This window comes from Aricia agestis, chromosome 1 (genome assembly GCF_905147365.1).
Source record: "Aricia agestis chromosome 1, ilAriAges1.1, whole genome shotgun sequence".
NCBI lineage: Eukaryota > Metazoa > Arthropoda > Insecta > Lepidoptera > Lycaenidae > Aricia > Aricia agestis.
Genome location: NC_056406.1, coordinates 16,429,675 through 16,452,023, shown reverse-complemented (window position 1 = coordinate 16,452,023; position 22,349 = coordinate 16,429,675). Strand labels below are relative to the sequence as shown.

Genomic DNA, 22,349 nt, shown 5'->3' with positions numbered 1-22,349 from the left:
ATCGTCTCTTAGTACAAGTACTATATCGTTAATTATAATCGTTTGCCCTAATGGCTTTTGTTGCCTTTTTCCATGTACGAAATTTATTTCTTTAATTTTTCTTTAGTTAAACAGTTATTATTGAAATAAATATTATATGAATTTGCCTTTTATATACTAACCATTTCGAAAAGTATATAATTGAAAGTTTATAATGTTTTGTTTTAATTTTGTTAAAAAGCCGCAGTGAACTTTGTGGCTTTTTCCGCCGTATAGAAAAATAGTTAAAGGTAGTGTGCTACAAGAATATTTAAATATAAAATAATATTTTACAATATAATTTGAGTTTTTTTTTGTATTTTTAGGTTCTAGAAAATGAAAACAGTCCCCGGTGCCTGAAAGAATTGAAAAAAAAGTTTTGTTTTTATTAAAAATTTAGGAAAAGAGCTTTTGGTGTATCGAGAGTGAGTGTAACGAAACTTTTTTTGTTACTATTAATTTTTTTGGTTTATTGGAAGAACTGTGAGTAACTGAACGTACCCAAAATTTTGAGTACATCTCTTGAGCTGTGCTGATGATGAATCATCGGTCATCACACTCTTCCAAAAGGACACTATCCCTGTCGTATATCGTCTCATAAAAGAATTTGATTTGGAATACAAAATATTAGCGTTATTATGCTAAGCTGATGTTGAAGTAGAATAGGCACCGCTCCGTCATATTGTAACTACCCATAAGCTAAACCAAGAGCCAGAAACAGCCAGAGTTTTCTTTTACCTATAATAATTATGCTATACTCTTATGTGTATGCCTATACTTAAAGTATAAATGGGAAAGTATATTAATTGTTTGTCCTTCCTTCACGCCCTAGTGAAGCCACATACTAAGTCGAAAGAATGAAGAGTAACAAAGGCTACTTTTGGTTTTGGAAAAACATAATGTTCCTAAAATACTCGTGTTTTACGCGATTTTTGAATTTCACGCGACCGAAGCCGGGGGCAAAAGAGAGTAACTCATATAGAGGTAAGAAAGGCAACCAACTATTATAGAGCTTCGGTCGCGGATACTTTAGGAGGTATCCAGTTTTGAAAGTCTACCGCACCTTCGATAAAATTTAAGGCAATTTTGTTTTCCTCTCTCCCACTCTCTCTCTCGAATCTCGTCTTCCACTGACGGACCCTTATGACAGTTGCTCCCTATTGCTAGACAACTTATGCCAGTTACTTCCCACTGCCATACCACCTTAAAGTGTGTACTTTTAGCATTTTAGGGAATTCTTAAGGGTGTCTTGAGATGAGATTCCTACATTTCCGAAAGAAGTAAGAAAATAAAAGCGCTTTACATTATATCGAAGGCTAGGTAGACCTTCAAAACTGGATACCTCCTAAACGCGATCGAAATTCTATAGTTGCTGTTTGTTAATACAGTAAAACTTTCAGCTTTTATAAAATGACAAAAATCTGTCTATTGCTGGCTCTTGGGTAATCTAATTGTCATAAAAGTTTACCAATAATTATTATAATAGTCAAAGTAACTAGTCGTTACTTATAATGTTATTTGGTAATTTAAAATAACTGGCATAAAACTGTGAAGTCTTATCACGTTATATATTTTATTTTTAAAAGTTGAAAGAAACCAATAGTTATTGTGATTGCTTTCAGGGTTGAGAATTAATATTATAAAACGTTCTATATTATTAATTTTAATGTATGTTTTTTTTTCCATATGCCTATTTATATTGTTTTTTTTTTGGTTTACGTACCCAAAGGGTAAAGATGGGACCCTATTAATAAGACTTCGATGTCCGTCTGTCCGTCCGTCTGTCTCCAGGACCTATCTCAAGAAATTTTCACAGATTGAGTATATCTTCTGCCACTATAACAATAAATACTGAAAAAATATTAAATTAAATATTTAAGTGGGCTCCCATACAACAAACGTGATTGTTTTGCTATTTTTTGCTCCATATCAATAATAGCAACAGGTGAGCTTTTGAAATGTTCCGTTGCATTTAGGTATACTTTAAAAATAATTGATGACAAAATTAAAATAAATTAAAAAATTACGGGGGAAATCATACAAAAACACACATTTTTGGCTATTTTTACTGTATAATGGTACGGAACCCTTCGTGTGCAAGTACAACTCGCACTTGGCCGATTTTACAATGTGGTTTTAAAAAGGATTTTTTTTGATAATGATCACTAAAAAGACACAAATGCTCTTAAGACCCCGTTGAATCCGCACAAAAAAGGCATAACGTTACTTGTGTCTGATGAGACTTAAAGAAAAAGAAATAAGGGACAAATCTACCCGAAATATCAAATTAAACGTCTCATTCAAAATTTCATAGCAACCGCTACGTAGTAATGCAATAATTTCATAATTAATTTCTAAAAGTTGTCTAACAATATTTTGAAATAAACACAAAAAGCCTTTTCCTGTAAAGTAGGGTTTTTGCAACAGCGCCCTTATTCGTAGGATACGACGATATGGTAGCTGCATAGTACTTAGACCTTCCGTTTGAAATTTGACATGATACGAATTACGATACGAGTGAGGATAATTGGCGCTAAAGGAGCGATCGCGCTGTGAAGCGTGTCGCGACATATTGAATTACTACGAGGCCGTACTCGAGCGTGTGATATGAAAGGATACCCTAAGGTTAAACTACGTACAGTCGCGCGCTACAGCTATAATAATGTAACTGTGATATTATATTCGTGCGTAATATATTCTTCAATTTGATTATAGCGTCAACATATTACTATAAATAAAATTGAAGGATAATAATATCTAAAATTCAACATAGCTCAGCCTTATTTGAACAATAATAATAATAATAATAATATCTATGGACGCTTCACACCACGTCAGTCTGGCTCCGTGCTAAGTACCTAAAGGACTTGTGTTACAGGTACCAGACAACGGAAATATATTTAATACTTTTATACTATACATATATTTAAGATTTTTATTATATCATACACATATTTAATACACATCCAGACCCGGGAACATTGAAAACTTTTTGTTCCGTCGGCGGGATTCGAACCCGCGACCCCCGGCTTGAGCTACCAACGCGCTCACCACTGAGCCACAGAGGTCGTCAATCACAGTAGCTTCTGAGCTTCTTTATAATAATTATTATTTTTATATTTCTTTAATTCCAAATAGTAAAGCCCAATAAAGCAATAAAATATGTAGGTAAAAGATGTAACACAATGAAAATTTTATGACGCCTGTTTTGTCTAAAATCTAAATGGTTCAAACTCCTTTATTCACCCTACGTACCAAGAATATCATTTTTATGCGAAAAAAGTAGAGTGGGTAACATAAATTATCTATACTAATATTATAAATGCGAAAGTATCTCTGTCTGTCTGTCTGTCTGTCTGTCTGTCTGTCTCGCTTTCACGCCAAAACTACTGAACCGATTGCTATGAAATTTTGTACACAGTTATTCTAGAGTCTGAGAAAGGACATAGGCTACATTTTGATGTGGGAAAATATCTTATTTCCATGAAAATATCGATGAAAATTACTTCGCATTGCGCGTGGCCAGCGCTCATCCCGGGGGTCCTGGGTTCGAGTCCCGCAGGCGGAACAAAAAGTTTTCAATGTTCCTGGGTCTTGGATGTGTATTAAAACAATATTTCAAAAATCTTAAATATATTTTATGTATAATATTATAAAAAATCCAGAAATATATCGACGCGATGCAATGAACATTTTAGTTCTAATACGATTCAACAGATGGCGCTTTTTTTTACTTCGTTGTAACATAGAACTAATCATACTTATTAGTTAATAAATGCGAAAGTATCTCTGTCTGTCTGTCTGTCTGTCTGTCTCGCTTTCACGCCAAAACTACTGGACCGATTGCAATGAAATTTTGTACACAGTTATTCTAGAGTCTGAGAAAGGACATAGGCTACATTTTGATGTGGGAAAATATCTTATTTCCATGAAAATATCGATGAAAATTACTTCGCATTGCGCGTGGCCAGCGCTCATCCCGGGGGTCCTGGGTTCGAGTCCCGCAGGCGGAACAAAAAGTTTTCAATGTTCCTGGGTCTTGGATGTGTATTAAAACAATATTTCAAAAATCTTAAATATATTTTATGTATAATATTATAAAAAATCCAGAAATATATCGACGCGATGCAATGAACATTTTAGTTCTAATACGATTCAACAGATGGCGCTTTTTTTACTTCTTTGTAACATAGAACTAATCATACTTATTAGTTATATGTTTTTGTTTATAGTTTTTAATACGTTAGAATATTATGTTTAATAATATTATCACTTGCTATAATAATAATCAATCTATCTTATCTTATAGAACTATACTAATATTATAAATGCGAAAGTATCTCTGTCTGTCTGTCTGTCTGTCTGTCTCGCTTTCACGCCAAAACTACTGAACCGATTGCAATGAAATTTTGTACACAGTTATTCTAGAGTCTGAGAAAGGACATAGGCTACATTTTGATGTGGGAAAATATCTTATTTCCATGAAAATATCGATGAAAATTACTTCGCATTGCGCGTGGCCAGCGCTCATCCCGGGGGTCCTGGGTTCGAGTCCCGCAGGCGGAACAAAAAGTTTTCAATGTTCCTGTGTCTTGGATGTGTATTAAAATAATATTTCAAAAATCTTAAATATATTTTATGTATAATATTATAAAAAATCCAGAAATATATCGACGCGATGCAATGAACATTTTAGTTCTAATACGATTCAACAGATGGCGCTTTTCTTTTTAACTTCGTTGTAACATAGAACTAATCATACTTATTAGTTATTATGTTTTTGTTTATAGTTTTTAATACGTTAGAATATTATGTTTAATAATATTATCACTTGCTATAATAATAATCAATCTATCTTATCTTATAGAACTCCTACTGCATTTCTAAGGAGTTCGAGTGTGTTGTGTTGGCCTATATTCCATCCAGAAAATATATCAATGCAATCAACATTTTAATTCTAATATATGAAAACAGATGGCGCTTTATTTTTTACTTTATTATTGTAACAGAACTAATCATACCTACTTTATTATATATTATTGTTTTTATTCATAACTAGCTGTTGCCCGCGACTTCGTCCGCGTGGACTTTAGTTTATAGCGCGCGGTGTCAACAAAATTTGTGTCAAATTTAAAAACTTTTTAAAACCCTGGTAAGTGGTACCCCTCTTAGGGCCGCGCAGCGCGCTACACCGGAATGGCAGCGCTGAAAGTGCTCGCCTCGCCGCTGCCATTCCGGTGTAGCACGGCCCTTAATTAATCAAAATACCCAAAAACAGCTGTGCAGTGTGCACATAATCTGTACTAATATTATGAATGCGAAAGTATCTCTGTCTGTCTGTCTGTCTGTCAGTCTCGCTTTCACGCCAAACGCCAAAACTACCGAACCGATTGTAATGAAATTTTGTATACTGATAGTCTAAAGCCTGAGAAAGGACATAGGCTACTTTTTTACTGGAAAAAAGGGTTGTAAGGGTCGTAAATTTGTTCAAAAAATTCATAATAGATGGCGCCGTGCGTCTTCTACATCGCGCTGACGCTTGCTCAAAAGTCTTTCTATAAGAGGTGGTATCATCTTACATTTAAGTCTCGATTTTTTTCGATTGTTATATCTATTCTACGATATTAAATAACTCAGTACTTTATCTGTGCAGGCAGTGACGTAACCTTAAGACCAAATTTCACCAACGACTGTTAAAGTTAATGCTCGAATTAGTATCACGTTAGCTGTTTCGTTTTTCATATGAATGAAAGAGAAGACAGGATATTTTAACAAGCTGGGCCTCTATCATGAGCTCTTAAATCCATTCACTTTACGTCCTTATGCAGTAAGTATAAGGACGTAAAGTGAATGGATTTAAGAGCTCATGATAGAGGCCCTGTTAACACTAACAGACGTTGGTGAAATTGGGGCTAAACCATCAATGATAAATAGTTTATGGGTAAAGTTGTGTAATTGGGGGGCTATAAAGTTTAACATACAAAAATGAAGTACTTATTGTTTGCACACTGCACAGCTGTATTGATTTAAGGGGTACCAGGGTTTTTTTATAAAAGCTTTTGACACCAATTTTGTTGACATCGCGCGCTATAAACTGAAGTCCACGCGGACGAAGTCGCGGGCAACAGCTAGTAAATTTATAAGTCATAAATAATTTTCGCTGCGCCTGTACGGCGCCATATGGCATGATGGTCGTCCACAAAGTCATGTCCATAAAAAGCTTTAGGTTGCTTATTCTATAAACGTTGTACATGCGTTTGTCTCCATGTGTTTTTAGCAGTACCACAGCAGTACTGAACCGTTGAAAACTAAAATGAGTGAGTCAGAGCTTATAAATGGTCCCATATTATGTTCAATAATATTGTGTGGAAAGGGTTCAGAGTAATCCTTTCTGATAATAATAAAAATTAAAAGAAAACTAAAATTGGCAGTTTCCAAAATACGTTTGTAAAAATAATCTTTTCAAATGATGAGATTACTCAAAATGGCTTGTAAATATCAATTTTGATAATGGCATAATGTACAGATTTTTGGTTCGTGGTGGTATCGTCCGGATATTACATTATATTTGGTCGCTGGCGGATGTAGAGACATTTGCATTCGGCTCGGGTGCCGGCGACAACGCGTAGACGCCACCACTGGAATAATGAGCACTGGGAAGTCAGCTTTACGGAATATAATCAATACTCTTCTACTTAAAAAATAAAACCTTCTAAAATAAAAACCCCGGGCATTTTAGCTGGTGGTATTTATTTTTAATTTTTATGGATAGCTATAGAGTATAGACAAATACATATTAACTAAGCATCTTCGTAAGTCGTGACCAGCTAAAGGCTAAGTGAAATAAAAAAAACCTTTTCGCTGCGAATGAGTACCCACTTGGCAACTATTTCAAGATTGAGGCAAAGGGGAGAAGTAGGTCTGTATCTCAAGGCGATTTTTCTCAAGTGAAACTGTATATACATTGACAAATGAAATATTTTTTAAATACTTATACATAGGTTAAATTGAGGGATTGACTTTAATTTTAAAGGAAAATAAATAAATATGAGAAGCACGAGTTTAAAGGAAACAAATCCAAATTGACCATGCAACAAGTAGTGGTGAAAGCTTAGAAGTTAGAAGAGAAGATTAGTTTACTGTTTAGTAACATAGTAAGTCGTTAGCATTATCTGTAAAGCGGTAAGTGGCCTTAAGTGCATTAGGGTATCGACTGTCGTTGAAGTAAGGAGGTATACCTTATTATGTCTATTCTGTAAAATAAGGATAAGTAAGGGTGTGCAGTTTAAAAAGACAATTTTTAATGTGAATTGTTTACTTGTTATTTAGTTTCCTAAAATTTGCAATGTTTCAATATTTAACTTCGTAATTCTATTAATGGTAAGATTAACAGCTGTAGGCAGGGTAATAAATTTTTTTTTAGAAATTGGTAGTTACTTGGCAACGGATAATTAATTAAAAACTACAATAATAATTTATTAGTTTAATAACACCAATGCAGGATGATAAACTCAGCACAATACGCTTAGCGGAAAAGAAGCGAAAGATAGAATACAGTCGCATCCGTTATTAGACACATCCATAATCAAAATATTGTTTCCCTTCTATAGCGTTGTCAGTTTCCTGTGATAATGTTCGCCTAATATTACACAAGTGGTATAGAAGATAATATTGATTAGATGTTCATGATTATCCGAAGAGCACTATCGCACATAACCGATATCAGTTTATCAACGTTATCGGCCGAACAAAGGAAAGTTAAAATTAAAAATATAAGACTTGACTTGATACAATTCCCCGTTAAAAATTCCATTTAGCTAGTAGGTTCGCCTGCAGCGAGGCTTCTTATCGGTTTTTTACACCGAGATAAGAGGTATCGAACACTAATTAGTGGCAGATACGGTTTATTTTTAAAAGAAAGTCACGCACATTATCGTTACGTTACATACGAAATATTTCGATGTTTCTAGAAATAACTGCAAAGCACTGGCACCGATCCAGGGTGTCGTGGTACATCGAAAAGCAATTTTGTTTTCGTGATATTTTCGAAGAGAAAAATGCATGTCCCATGTGTGAAAGACGTGAGATCGTCGGAGGCGAGCCGTGAGCGGTCGCAACTCGTAAGTAGGGCGCAGACGTCGCGCACGGCCTCAAAGCCTTACCGGTTGCCATCTTTGGCGGTGACCGGTTCTGTCCGCACACTTATTTTGTTTAACAGTTAACCCCTATTTACACAGCAGTTTTTGATCTACTAAAGCTGACGCTGTTTTAGAAGATGGGCTTATTTAATATCACGTTACTATAATAATATTATGTTCTAGTGATCGTCCTAACAAATGAGCCTCAATAATTATGTTCGCTTAAAGTATACACTCCATTTAAATATAATGAAAGGATACAAACATGCGTCAAGAATATGCATTGCTGATTAGTAGCGGTCAATATTCCAAAGTTATCAGAATTTAACGGCAAAAATAGCCAAAGGGTTATTTTATCTCGGTAGCGGTTGAGTCAGATGACAGAGTAATCAGCGTCTTCATTAATCACGGAATATGGGTGTATTGGCATCCTCCCTCGCAACGCGAACTGCTGTGTGAGTCACTCCGACGAGGGAGTGACTTCTCGCTGCCGACTTGCGTCTGATTCACTGCTCATATTATGCACATACTGATGGGCAGGTAACAGAATATCTATTGTATGCTGGATTCTATTGTGGGGCCGAACTTTGAGTCCCCCTAACCGATTGTTAGCGCCTTATTGTGTTATTGTTCTTTGAGGCGAATGTGTAGGTTTATTTTTCAGATTAGAACAATGACAGCACCTATTTTAGGACACAGATGGTTTGATAACGATTGTTGAATGCTAATAATGCTGTATGTCAGGAGCATACCATAAAATTCAAACAACTTTTAGGATTCAAAAGTTAGAACGAATTGAATTGCAATGCAGAAAAATCTAGATAACAATGTGTCATGTAGGTATGCTTTAGAATACTCGATATGTATTTTTTTATAAAATTAGGGGACAACCGACAAACGAGCAAACAAGTGGCCCACTTGATGGAAAGTAACTACCGTCGCCAATGGATACTGGCAACATCAGAAGTCAAGAGTTGCAGGTGTGTTGCTGGCCTTTTATTTTAATAAATTGATATTTCATATTATTATTACATATTTAAATTATTTATAGAGAGTTCAATCTGTAAAAATGCTTTAGTTAGGTATTATTCCACCTCTCATGTTTGTAATAATAAATTATTATAATATTATATTACTATAGCTTATAGATTTCAGTTAGTTTACAATTAAAACTGAAGGAATTACACAGTTATTATCTAACAAAGTTATTGTTAGGTACCATCTAACGACCTAAATATTTTTGTTTATATAATATCACTTAATTGTTTTTAGAAAACGGTAAAATAATGATATCTTGACCTAAAATTAGTCATGAACACTATCTCTCAAAGATAACAAAGTATTTAAATGGACATAAAATTATAGCTACACAGACTGCTAGCGCCATCTATTACCGACTTTGTAAACTATATTAATAAAACATCTTGCTGATGTTAACGACTGTACATGGTCAATGGTCATAGAGAGAAGATAATAAATAATATGTATTAATAGATTGTGCAAAATTAAGACTAAATATTTTGCAAATTATTGATAAATAGATGATGCATAATATTATTGTTTTTAATAAAAAAACTTAAGTAAGTACTTATTAATGATGCTCGACCCAATTTATATATTGTATATTTATGAATTATTATTATTATTTTATTAATATTATTTTAAAAATGTTAAAGCGCGTCTGTCTGTCTATTACCTTAACACTTTAATCTTTGAACTGTTAAGTGTTATTGCGTTGAAATGATGTATGGAATACAGATACATTTCACACGTTGTTTATTATAATTAACTCGAATTTTTGGAATTAACCGTTTTACTGAACTTATCTACCCTAAATCAGCTTTGGATGTATGTATAGGCAGTATTATAGGCCATCCCCTTTGGGCGCAGTGGCGGATTTACAAATTTGCCGCCTGTAGGCTATTCAATTTTTGCCGCCCCTATAACTGACCTTTGAAATTCAATACGTTAGTTTAGTTCACAATCATATCCCACCAAAAACATTTTTTGATTTTTGCTGAGACGACCACACAAGGTTTCACCCTGTGCGGTAGCGAAACGGCGATGCCATACTGTATATTTATAGGGTCAGTAGAGTTAGGCCGTGTAGATTCAGAAGCTTCGCTCTACATGAGATCACATATCTTTTTCACAGGGTAAACCGTAAACCTAATATGTGATCGTCTCGGCAATATTTTACAAGAAATGTTTTTGGTGGGATTTTTTATTTCTGTAAGATAAAAAAATGGGGCTAAATTTGCCGCCCCTCTAAATCTGCCGCCCTAGGCTACTTAGCCTATTGTTAAATCCGCCACTGTTTGGGCGGCAGCGTCCTAGGGGTGGCTTCATGCAGCGTTCTAGCTTCTAGGATGGCGGCAGAGTTCGTACATAGGGGCGGCAAAATTTAAGTGGCTTATACCCATGAAAAATATAAATCCGGCCCTTCCCTAAATAGCCTTACTTCTACCTCTACTAACTTATATAAAATGTATGTCTTACCTTTTCTAATCAATAAACTGGTAACTCTTCTTAGCGCTTCTCTTGGCGACTTTTGGAAGAACTTGGGCGTCAAGTTGGGAGGCAGAGTGAGCGGTTTCCGGCTGGCGGACCCCTCCCAACCCCCCGGGTGGTCGCCCGCCATCTTAGACGTCGATATCCGGTCTAAATGTTCGATTGATGCCGGCCTGTGAAAAAAAATAAGCCCAAGTTTGATAGAGTGAAAATGCGTAGGAATTTGGAAGTTAGGAATAAGTATTGGAGTTTGACTAAAAATGTAGAATATGGAATTTTTATCAAAATAGATAAATATGTAAAATTAATGTAGACATAAGAACATTTAATCGTTAAATATCTCTATATTATATTTTAGCCCGGCCGCATACTAGCAGAACTCTGACGTGTCAACATGTATGAGTGGGGCGCGGGGGCGTCAGAATTTTTTGAACAGAGTGCATTCCGGCGGGGCGTCCGAAATACGAATTTTTCTGATCAGAACTTCGGAATATGTGCGGCCGGCCTTAAGGTTGAATAATAATAATAATAAGATAAACTAAGCTGTCGCAACGATATGGATTTCACTTGTTAAGTACTTAAATTACACTCAGAAAAGTGTGTACGTAATTTAAGTAATAAACATGTTTTTACGGCCATCTCGGTGAAGGTAATACACTATGACAATATGTTGACAGATACGATAGATTAACAACAGCAATATAAATACATACGCATTGAGAATTGAGATACTATAGTACAGGGGTCACCAATTAAGGACCCCCACCCGGAGCTCGACTTATCTTATCGGAGAGACGGAAGTCAGGACGAGTCCGATGCTTAAATGTCTTGGGCTCATTCCAGACGGGTGGTGGACCTTCGGCCCACACTTCCAACAGCTGGGACCGAAGGTCGTGAGGGCGGCGTCAGCGTTGGGACTTGGGCCGGCTCCTGCCTAATATAGGAGGGCCCAGCGAAGCCTGTAGGCGGTTATACTCCGGAGTCTGTCGGAGTATAACCGCCTACAGGCATGTATGGTGCCCCAATTTGGGCGGATTCCCTTACCGCTTGTAACAAGGCCCAGCTGTGAAGTGCGCAGCGGGTCATAGCGGTGAGGGTCATCAGGGGGTACCGTACGGTCTCCTGGGTGGCAGCTACTGCCCTGTCGGGAGACCCGCCGTGGGAGCTGGTTGCAAGGGTCTTCGCCGAGTTGCACCTCCTCGCTTCAGAGAGGAGGTCGCGGGGCGAAGGCCTACAATGGGAATAGCTCCGGCGGGTCCGAAGTATATAGGGTATCTTCCCAATTTGGTATTATATTCATAAAAGTGGTGATCTGATGAAGGATGCGTAATCGAGGGATCTCCTCAAAATTTATATGGAAACATGTGGTGACTTCGGTTTCGTCAGAAGTATTCTAAGCATATGCTACCAACAAGTAAGATTTTGCACCGAGGTATACCTGGTATACCGTGGTTCGGAAGGTGCTGAGAGAACTCCTGATTCTTTATAAATACAAGTTTGGGAGTTTCGGCGTTGTTTTAAGAACGGAAAGCATATGCTACTATGCAAATTACATTCATCATCGTCATCATCATCACTACCATATTATACCATACATCGTCCCATGGTTATGACTTATGAGCCTATAATGACCCTGTTATTGGTACTTTTCATAGTTTTCTAGATCGAGACTCGAGTTTGTCAAGCGATAATTGAAAACAATCTATACTTAATATTATAAACCTGAAAAGTATGTTTGCTTGAACGCGCTAATCTTAGGAACTACTGGTCCGATTTAAAAACTTTCAGTGTTAGATAGCTAATTTATCGAGTAAGACTAATATCACGCTAAGACTAATACGACCGAAGAAACTCAGGACAATGTTAGAAATTACGAACTACTGAAGCAATTTTTATGGCAATATTTGACACAGATATAGAGTAAACCAAGTGAAGGGAGTAGGGACTATTTTTATGGGAAAATGTACGGTTTCCGTAAAAATTCTAAATTACGCGGGCGAAGCCGCGCGGTACTTCTAGTAAAAAGATAAAAGCGACTTCAAAATTGTAAGTAATTTAGAATTAAATCGCCCTACCTCCAAAAGTACTGAACCAATTTTGATGCAACTTGCACTATTCCCTAAGTTAAACAATATCTAGTACAACAAAAAAAGATTTACTGAAATCGCAATGGTAGTTCCAGAGATATGCGAACACAAACATAAAACATACATACATACATACTTACATGACATAAATATCTACACTTTTGAAATATTTTGGCACATTTGTTCAGACGCTGATATACGAAAATTAGGCAGTTCTGGAATATTACATACATACGCGTCGAATTGATAACCTCCTTTTTTTGAAGTCGGTTAAGTAAAATCAACGCCGTTTTCAACGCCGTTGGGCATTAAACGTTGACCGTTCAAGTGTAGCCACCCACTTTAACGCGTTAAAATTATCGCGATAATTGTCGCGTTGTTGGGCATTGACGTTAAACGTTAGTGTGGCCCGAACATAAGAAATGAAATGACCTTCGCGGTCCGAAATTTATTTTTAACGAATTTTATCTTCGAAAATGCTTGGTCCGCACACTATGGGTCGGCGGTCCGGATGCGGACCGTGGTCCGCCATTTGGTGACCCCTGCTCTAACTTATCGGCCAGACACGACTAAAAGAACCCACTATGGGAATAAACGATGCCCATATTTTCATCAACCGCAGATGAAACAGACTACCTAGAATAAATGGGTCTTTCGCTGGTTCGCACCACAGAATTTCGAACCGCGGTTCGAAACAGCGAAGAACCGTTTTTGAAATATTTTGTATTCCCGATTCATACCGCGGTGATTGGAGTGGTGTGAAACCACTAATTAAATATTTTTTGCTACGGGTGGATTCGGACCACGAATTTAAGCCACTAATTATTGTAACAAACTTTTAGTCTCATTTATTTATTTGTACAGACGTATAGAAAAGTGGTTTCAAAAAGTAATAAAAACACATTTTTAATAAAGAAATTACATTTCTTTCAAAATCATAAAAAATGGGAAACTTTAATAATAATAATAATAAGGTTGTCGTAAATTTTAAATATTCAAAAAGAAAATAATCTTTATAAAAATAATTAAAACTATACAGGTTGTAACAAAAATAAGTGGTAATACTTTAGGGTGTGTGTGTGTTCCTTGTAGACAGTTCACTGTGAAAGTAGCAGCGTTGAAAGACCAAATTTTTTTTTCCTTTTGTATGGGGAATCTCGTGACGCTCGGACCCTTGCCCATACAAAAGTGAAAAAAAAAATTCGTCTTTCAGCGCTGCTACTTTCACAGTGAATTCTCTACAAGCAACACGTACACACCCTAAAGTATTATCACTTGTTTTTGTTACACCCTGTATAATTGTATAAAATTACAGTAAAAAATTAAACAAATCAACAAGAATAATATTTAATGTAAATAAAAAAATTTAAAATTACATAACTGTATAAAATCTTAGTCGAAAAATTAAAATAATCAAAAAAAATAAAAAAAAAACAAAGTAGTAAAACAATCAAAAGGAGTAAAATTATTATTATTATAAATTTTAAACCCTTAATGTTTCCAGGCAGTGACCGATGGTTATTTAACTCGCTAATTAAGTCGGGAATTTTTTGCGTCCATCTCGCATATTTTTACTTTAGTTTGGTCTTAAGACTTAAAATTAATATTTTTGATTTCTTATTTATGTTGAGCTTAACTGTACTTAAAGGAATATGTATTAATAGAACTATCTACAATGCGGTTCGAATCCACTAATTCGAAATGAGGTCTTCTCTGTTTCGAACCGCGGTATGAATCGGGTAATTAAAAAACAATCCTTCGCTGTTTCGAACCGTGGTTCGAAAAACTGTGGTGTGAACCAGCGACAGACCCGAATAAATGTAAGTAGAGTTTGCTAACTAGTAACTACCTAGAATTAATGTTACTTTCCTAGTTGCATATTATAACGTACATATTATAACGTAAGCTTGTGGAACACTGGTTCTCAGTCTAATGGTTTATGGTACCTACATTAGCTTTTAGTTACTGAAGAAATCGATTCATTGGCAGATGGCGGACCTGCGTCATTTGGTCAAGTTATGACAATAGGGATATTTAATATTTTTAAGAAGCTGATTTTAAGGGTTCCGTACTCAAAGAGTAAAAACGGGAACCTCTTACTAAGACTTCGATGTCTGTCCGTCTGTATGTCTGTCTCCAGGCTTTATCTCAAGAATGGCTTTAGCCTGACATCTGAAATTTTTACAGGTTGTGTATTTCCTTTGCCGTTATACAACGAAGTCTTAGTAATAGGGTTCCGTTTTTACCCTTTGGGTACGGAACCCTAAAAAAGTGCAATGGATGCAATGGAGCATTTCGGGAAGGTCTATTGACTATTTTATTAGATTTTTTTATATTGTGATCTTGGAAGTTTTTAAGCTAAAGAGTAATTCTTTCACTGATAGTCCTAAAATGGAAAATAAATAGTCATCATGCCAATTGTTTATAATATTAGTCGTGATTTGTCACTTGGGTAATTACAGCGCAACCAAATTACGTTGGTATACCATCTGCGTAGGAATCAACTTCTGTGATAGTCACAGAATACAGTGTTTGTTCTGTATAAGTGATATTAGAATGTAGATGTTTGTGTGTACCTGTGTCGTTGTCGCGGGTACCAGCCCCTCGCGGGTCCGCCCATCCGCAGCAGGTCGGCGCCGGTGCACACGCCGGAGGTGCCCATCACCGAGCCCCGCCCGTACCCGCCGAGAGTCGCGCTGCTTCCTGTGGGAACATGGGCTCGTTTGAGTAACTTATTATGCTATAGTGTCTTCGCTGTTGATGCTTCGCGTGTTGCGTGGCAAACGTAGGAGCACATTTATGTAGGTACTTACTTATTTTATTTATTTATTTTTTACAATTTATTGGGCACAGTAGACATTAACAATATTACAATTATAACAAGGAAAGACTTGTCTCTCTCCAGTCTCCGTATAGCGGTGGCTCTACGGAGAGACGAGCATATATTTGATCAGATAGTACGCATATTCTTATAATATTTATCTGTTTATGCCGGGTTCCTCAATATCGAACTAGAATCTAGATGTAGTTATATAAAATAGCAATATAGCCTTTAAATCGGTATTATTGCCGAGGCAATTCAATTTCCTGCGCAATAGTGGTGATGTGGACTGTAGCCAATGGATGCTGGATTCAAACATGTTTACATAGAGGTACCTACTGCGGTCTGCGGAGTGCGTTTCCTAGAGTTACTGTAACACAGGATTGATCTAGTGCCGGGATCCTGTGACACTGATGATCCCTATTGTAATAATTTAAATAAATAACCAACCACACCGAAACTATAAGGAAAACTAATACCTGTACCGCTTGTGATGAATATGACTTACTATGAAATATGGCTACTGAAACTGAGTTCTATGTTGACTTACTAGTTTTTACCCGCAGTTCCGCCGTGGGCCAAGCTTAGTTGTTATAGTATCACGTAGTACCATTGTAGCTACTATTTCTAGATAACAGTGGCCTATTATTTACTTTATTTAGGTAGGCAATAGTTATGGTCTCCTTGTCAATTTTCATTTAAAAGGTGGAATTGTATGCCAAAAAATTGGAGTGTCGAAGGTTGGAGTTTAAAGTCTAATTCAACATTCGAAGAAATGGATTCATAGGCAGTTCACTTCGTTTGGTCAAATTATGTCAATTCAATGTTGGTCGTGAATCGGCTGGGTTCAATTTTTGAGAGTACAACTGTAAAATACTAACCAATAGTTTGGATAGAGTTCATGGTGTTATTTCTGGGTGGACCGGTGGAGTTCCTGGGCGGGGTGCGGGGGACGTCGCAGCCGCGAGCGAACACGGGCGTCTCGGGCAGGCTGGCGGACGTCTGCAGCTGTCCGCGCACTGATGTCTCCCGGTTCTGACGCTGCAGCGTGCGGCGACGAGCCCCGTTCGTACCGGTGGAGTCTGGAATCGATTAAGTCGGTGTTGAATATCTTTACCCGATTAGAGCGAGGACAAGGTAGGGTTATGTCACACTTTTTGTTGAGGGTTAATAATAGGTTGGGGAAAAAGTCTTTTCGCATTATAATTTGTATGAACTTGTCATAAATAAAATCTCTTGGGCTATACCAATTGTATCTGACTGATTTTGGTATCATTAAAAAGTTTTAATTTTACAGAAAACAATTCCAAATTCAAATTAGGTAAATGTGAGATTTTCATTTGTTTTTCTTATTGTTAAAATGAGTGATTCTAATGAAGAAATTCGATACATTTTAAAATTTTATTACAAAAAAGGTAAAAATGCAACACAAGCCGCGAAAAACATTTGTGATGTTTATGGATCTAATGCAGTATCTGTGAGAGAAGCGCGTTTTCAATCCGGTGATATTAAAGATACGTCGCTCTGGTCGCTCTGTTACGGACATTTTTGAAAAAGTGGAGCAAGATCGGCATATTATTAGTAGTTACGATGTAGCTGAAGAACTGGGGATTGACCACAAAACGGTTTTGGCGCATTTAAAACAGCTGGGTACACAATAAAGCTCGATATTTGCTTCATGAGGTCACTGAAAGAAACCTAATGAACCGTTTACTCTTTATTACGACGTAGTACGTAATGAAACCGAACCATTTTTGAAGAAGCTTGATAACTGGTGATGAAAAATGGATCACGTACGCCAAGACAAAGGCCGGTCAGGCTTCACAGACTGTGGCGAAACCGGGGTTAACACGCAACAAGGTGATGCTGTGTGTGTGGTGGGATTGGAAGGGCATTAGTCATTATGAGCTGTTACCGCCAGGCAGGACCATAAATTCTGAACTGTACTGCGAACTACTGATGAGATTAAAGCAAGAAGTTGAGAGGAAGCGGCCGGAATTAATCAATAGAAGGGGTGGGGGCTTTCACCATGATAACGCTAGACCAAACACATCTTTAGCCACTCAGCAAAAATTACAGGAGTTTGGCTGGGAGGTGTTAATGCATACGCCGTATAGTCCTGACCTTGCACCTTCAGATTTCCACCTGTTTCGGTCGCTGCAGAATTCCTTAGGCAGTGTCAGGTTGATATCACAAGAGGACTGCCAAAACCACTTGTCGAAGTTTTTTCGTCAGAAGCCCCAAAATTTTTATAGCAATAGGATCATGTCCCTACCAACGAGATCGCAAAAAGTTATCGAACAAAATAGCACAGCTATATACTTTAGTCAATTGTAAATAAACTTTTTAAAAAAACCTTTTGAATTTTTATATAAAATGCGAACAAACTTTTTCCCCAACTTATGTGCCATGGGTGTTTCGTCGTAGCGCATTACTGATTTTTTTTATCAATTAATGAGATGTCAGTATATTCTTAACTAGACGTGCCGCCTACACCCGCGTCAATTAGGAACTTCACGGAAACCGTACATTTTTAAATATTCTAATCACGTGGTCTTCTCTATATCTGTGCCGAATAACATAAAAATTGCTCCAGTAGTTTGTGAGATATTAACCACTTTCAAATATTTTTTACTGTTTTATTTCCACATTTTCCTCTTTTCTTCGGTCATATGAGTTTTACCCTGATAATATATAGCCTTCCTCGATAAATCAGCTATCTAACACTGAAACAATTTTTCAAATCGGACCAGTAACTCCTGAGATAAACATTAAACAATCTTCAGATTTATAACATTAAAAATAAAATAAGTATCTATAGAAAGTTCGTCGTCGCTACATGTATCAATTAATAAAATCGATCACTGTTTAATATAATACAACAATTAATACATTTGAAACAGGTAAGTAAAGTCTGTCAAGAAAGTGAAGAAATTAAAAAGCGGCAACATCGTAGTGTCATCCCTTTCAAATCAATGTAAGAAAAAAGGGATGACACTACGATGTTGCCACTTTTTAATTTCTTCACTTTCTTGTCAGACTATACTTAGTTGTGATTAAATAATGTTACCTGTGGGTAATGTCCTTCTGTCTGTTGAGCCAGACTTGAAGTTTCCACTACTCCTTCTATTTTTGCTGTAGCTGGTTTCCATGGATCGCGTTTTCAGGCTATTGGTTGTGTCTCTGTGTGGCGGTACGGCTGGTGGCTCTGAGGGCCTGAAATGTCAAAATATGGAAGTAAGAAACGAGACAAGATAGAGAAGCAATCGCCAACCGAGAGCTCCGTATGCAGTTAAACCATTTGAATTGTTAAGATCACGTCTCGTTGTGTAAGCTAACAGGTTTGTAAAAAGGAGAAAATAATTTTATGGATAGTAATGATACTTTAGCATTTTTATAATTTAAAGCTTTCATGTATGATTTCAACTATGTCCTTATTTTATTTACCTTCTTCTGATTTCCATGGTCGGTGTCGGCAACGTGTCGGCCTTTTTGGATTGCCTCCTCTCTGGAGGTTGCATTATTTCTGTGTACTCATCTTCCACCTCCTGTACAGGCGAAGGTGGCAGCGGGGGGAATTTCGGCGATTCCGGCGTTTGCGGCAACGGTCCCCTGTCGTGAGTCTTATTGGGTGAAGGCGGCAGCTGGTTGTGCTTATACGCGTGCTCGACTACTTGAACATTCAGAGGAAAATCTCCCCCACTCGATACTGCCGAGTCAGAGGAGGAGGGCTGGCGCATCAAACTGACGGGCATTTCCTTAGCGCTAGTAGATTTGTGCATGCTGTTCGACCGTCGTCCGGACGACCGGTCCCTTCGGTCTATCGACCTCTGACTTTGTATTTCATTGTGACTGGATGACTTTTGAATGTCGTGCCTTTTCTGCTTTTCCCTAGAGCTATACCGGAAATTGTTTTCTAAAATATCCTTCGATATTTCATCACAGTACTCATCCCTGTGGATGTTCCAGTCTTTTGGCATATAAGGTGTAAAATGTTTTTGGTCCCGACCTTGACTTAGTATAGCACTAATATTATTTTCTATCTTGCGAAGCGGGGAGGTTTCGCCACTGGATTCGGGCTCGCCGCTCTCCTGGTCTTCCTCCTCCTCGACCGTCGTTATGAGCGCTTGGCGGCTCGCGCTATTGCTGTCGCCCTCGGCTCCGAGGGCCGGCAGCGATATCACGCGCACCATATTAGGGGCAACGGTTGAAAGTTCACTGACAGTTTCATTACACTCCGTTTGCGGAGCCTCCTCTACTTTACCCTCCTTTATTAACGATTGTATATTATCAAAGGTAGAAGAATACTTCTTAAAATCGGTAAATCTATTTTGGGGTGACAGTTTATTCTGTATCTGCATATTGCTCTTGGATCCCGGCATACACACTTTATCATTACTTTTTCTACTTTTGGGGCTGTGAGCGTAGTAATCGGGGTTTATGTATCTGTCTGGGCCGTTGTTAAGATCTAAACTTAATCTAGACTTAGGTGACGTCATTTCCTTACTTAACCTAGAATTCGGTGTACAAAGATCTATGCTATATCTAGAATTAGGCGTATTTAGTTCTCGACTTAGTCTTGAATTCAAATCGACACTGTATCGGGACTGCGGTAGGCTCAAGTCTGAGCTCGGTCTCGAGTTGTATGAACCTACAGATCCTGACCCACTTAAAGAAATACTAGAACCATCTATGGACTTGTCAGTGCTTCTATTCAAGCTGTGACTATGTGAAAAATTGTTTGTATTTGTATGTGCTTTATTATTAGGACTCTTATTAAAGCTCGGCAATTGTTTTCTACTTTTACCCTTTCTTATGATATATGTGCCCATATCTGGGGCTCGACGCTCATTATCTACGTCAGATGTGGGCGAAGCCGGGGTCTCGCACTGCGATAACGGAGGTGGAGGCGGCCAGTATTCTTCCCCCCAATCATCGTCTACTCGTTGTGGAATAGAACTCGTGCTCGAGTGAGACTGATCCCCTGATTTTCTTCTTCGTCTGCCTATTACCTGAAAAAAAATGTATTGGCTTAGAAATTATTCATTAATCGAAGTATTCTTATTTTGATGTACTTACACTTTCAGAGGCACAGTGTTAAAATAAATAACGAATACCTTTGTGCTTCCTGGAGTGAGAAGAGGATCATCGCCGTCGAGGGATACTTCCCAAGCGATTGAATTTCGTTTTGAAGGCGTGGTAACTGCGGGCGGTGGTGGTGGAAACGACTCTTCGAGGGAATCGTCAGAAAAATGCTCCTCGTCCTTGCTTTTGTTCACGGCTCGTGGCTTGCACCTTTCAATAAGATCCTCTGCAGATCCTCTACACACTTCTCTATGTCTTTCCATAGAACTGGCGAGAGTTCGCGGTGGTATTTTAGTTTTCGGTGACAAAATTTCACCGTCTGATCTGCTATCATGTTTGGTGCTGTTTGTTTTCTTTTCGATACTTTTAGTATTGGATGGTGAAATTTTGTACGTCGGTGAGTGTGACTGTCTATTGTATTGTATGTTAGGTCCTGGATATATCGTTACAGGGTGTTCATTGTACGGTTTGTCGCTGAATTCGCTGGAGAAGCCCATAAATGGGAACACGGGCGGGCTATCGAAGCTGGGCGACTTTCTTTGATTGATTGGCGGCGCTGTGTGTCGAGGAGGCAGCCACGTGGGTGCGGTGTCGGGCTGCGGCGGCCTCGCGCCGTGCTGTAACGACGAAAACTTGTACGGAGGCACTTGCACTTGGTGGAAGCCGTTCGTTTCGTTCTCTTTGTCCCACCCGTAGGGACGTTGGTGCCTCGTCTTTGGCTGAAAAATGAGTAAGGATCATCAAAATAAAGAAAAATTATGTGATGTATAATTATTGCATAATATTATGAATTATTGTCATGTAGTAAACAGGCAAGGAATAATTCTGTTGTACTTTTTAGAGGTAGACTTCAGGGATATGGCATGTAACAAAACTTACAAAAGTGGTTTGTGTTTGTGTTGCTGTAGTGACACCGTTGATGCTGATTATAGAGTCCAACTTTTCCTCTGCCTCCCTACGTTCAATCGATATCGACCGCTTCGCAGAATTTGCAGGTGATACCCTGAAATTAGAGAAAGAAATTTATCAGATTACATTTACTACCTAAGTTTATTAAATTCCGAGATACTTGTGTAACTGTCTCTTCAAGTAATATAACTTAGACCATTACATATCTCCTTTATTTTCTTTTGTTTAATTGTTTGAGTATTGACTTTTGTTTTACATGTCAATGTATGTATGTCATGTAGAAGTAGGTAAGCGTATTATGAGAGGAACTTACTTAGGCAATAGTGTGGAGATGATCCTCTCGGCCTCCTCAGGCGGCGGCGGGGAGTGCGGGGAGTGTGGGGAGTGCGGGGAGTGTGGGGAGTGCGGGGAGTGGGGGGAGTGCGGGGAGCGCGGATACAGCGGGTCCGGCGGAGACGGCTCTTCCCGCTCCTCGGTCGGACGGAATCCCAGCGCGAACTTCGCTCTGAAATATTTAAGTGTTGTGAATTAGTATATTAAAGGCATGGCCTGTATCTCGTGTATGGAGTATCAGTACATAAATGTTTGATAATTACAATTTCGATAGCATTACGAATTACTATCGAATTCGTCTCATACATATTCGCTATAACATGGGACTAACATTATTTTTAAAAATTCTCTCTCGATAACTTTACGAATAGCTAGTACTTGTCTTTGCTCAACCCACAGGCCAAAGAACAAACCTTAGTAACGATGAACTGAGGATTTGGAAGAAAT

General features: G+C 37.9%; 1 protein-coding gene across 3 annotated transcripts in view; it reads right to left on the bottom strand.

The window, feature by feature from the left end:
- The window catches only part of LOC121727706, a 185,469-nt gene that overhangs the window by 20,203 nt on the left and 142,917 nt on the right, over positions 1-22,349 (bottom strand). For 2 of the 3 annotated variants that reach the window (XM_042115682.1, XM_042115690.1), the window contains 8 exons: positions 21,883-22,074; positions 21,540-21,663; positions 20,693-21,379; positions 19,023-20,587; positions 18,646-18,791; positions 16,457-16,657; positions 15,331-15,457; positions 10,656-10,840 (listed from right to left, as the gene is read on the bottom strand). In XM_042115682.1, coding sequence (XP_041971616.1) covers positions 10,656-10,840; positions 15,331-15,457; positions 16,457-16,657; positions 18,646-18,791; positions 19,023-20,587; positions 20,693-21,379; positions 21,540-21,663; positions 21,883-22,074 — 3,227 coding nt within the window. The remainder of the gene's footprint in view (positions 1-10,655; positions 10,841-15,330; positions 15,458-16,456; positions 16,658-18,645; positions 18,792-19,022; positions 20,588-20,692; positions 21,380-21,539; positions 21,664-21,882; positions 22,075-22,349) is intronic. The other variant, XM_042115698.1, reaches the window with a different exon arrangement.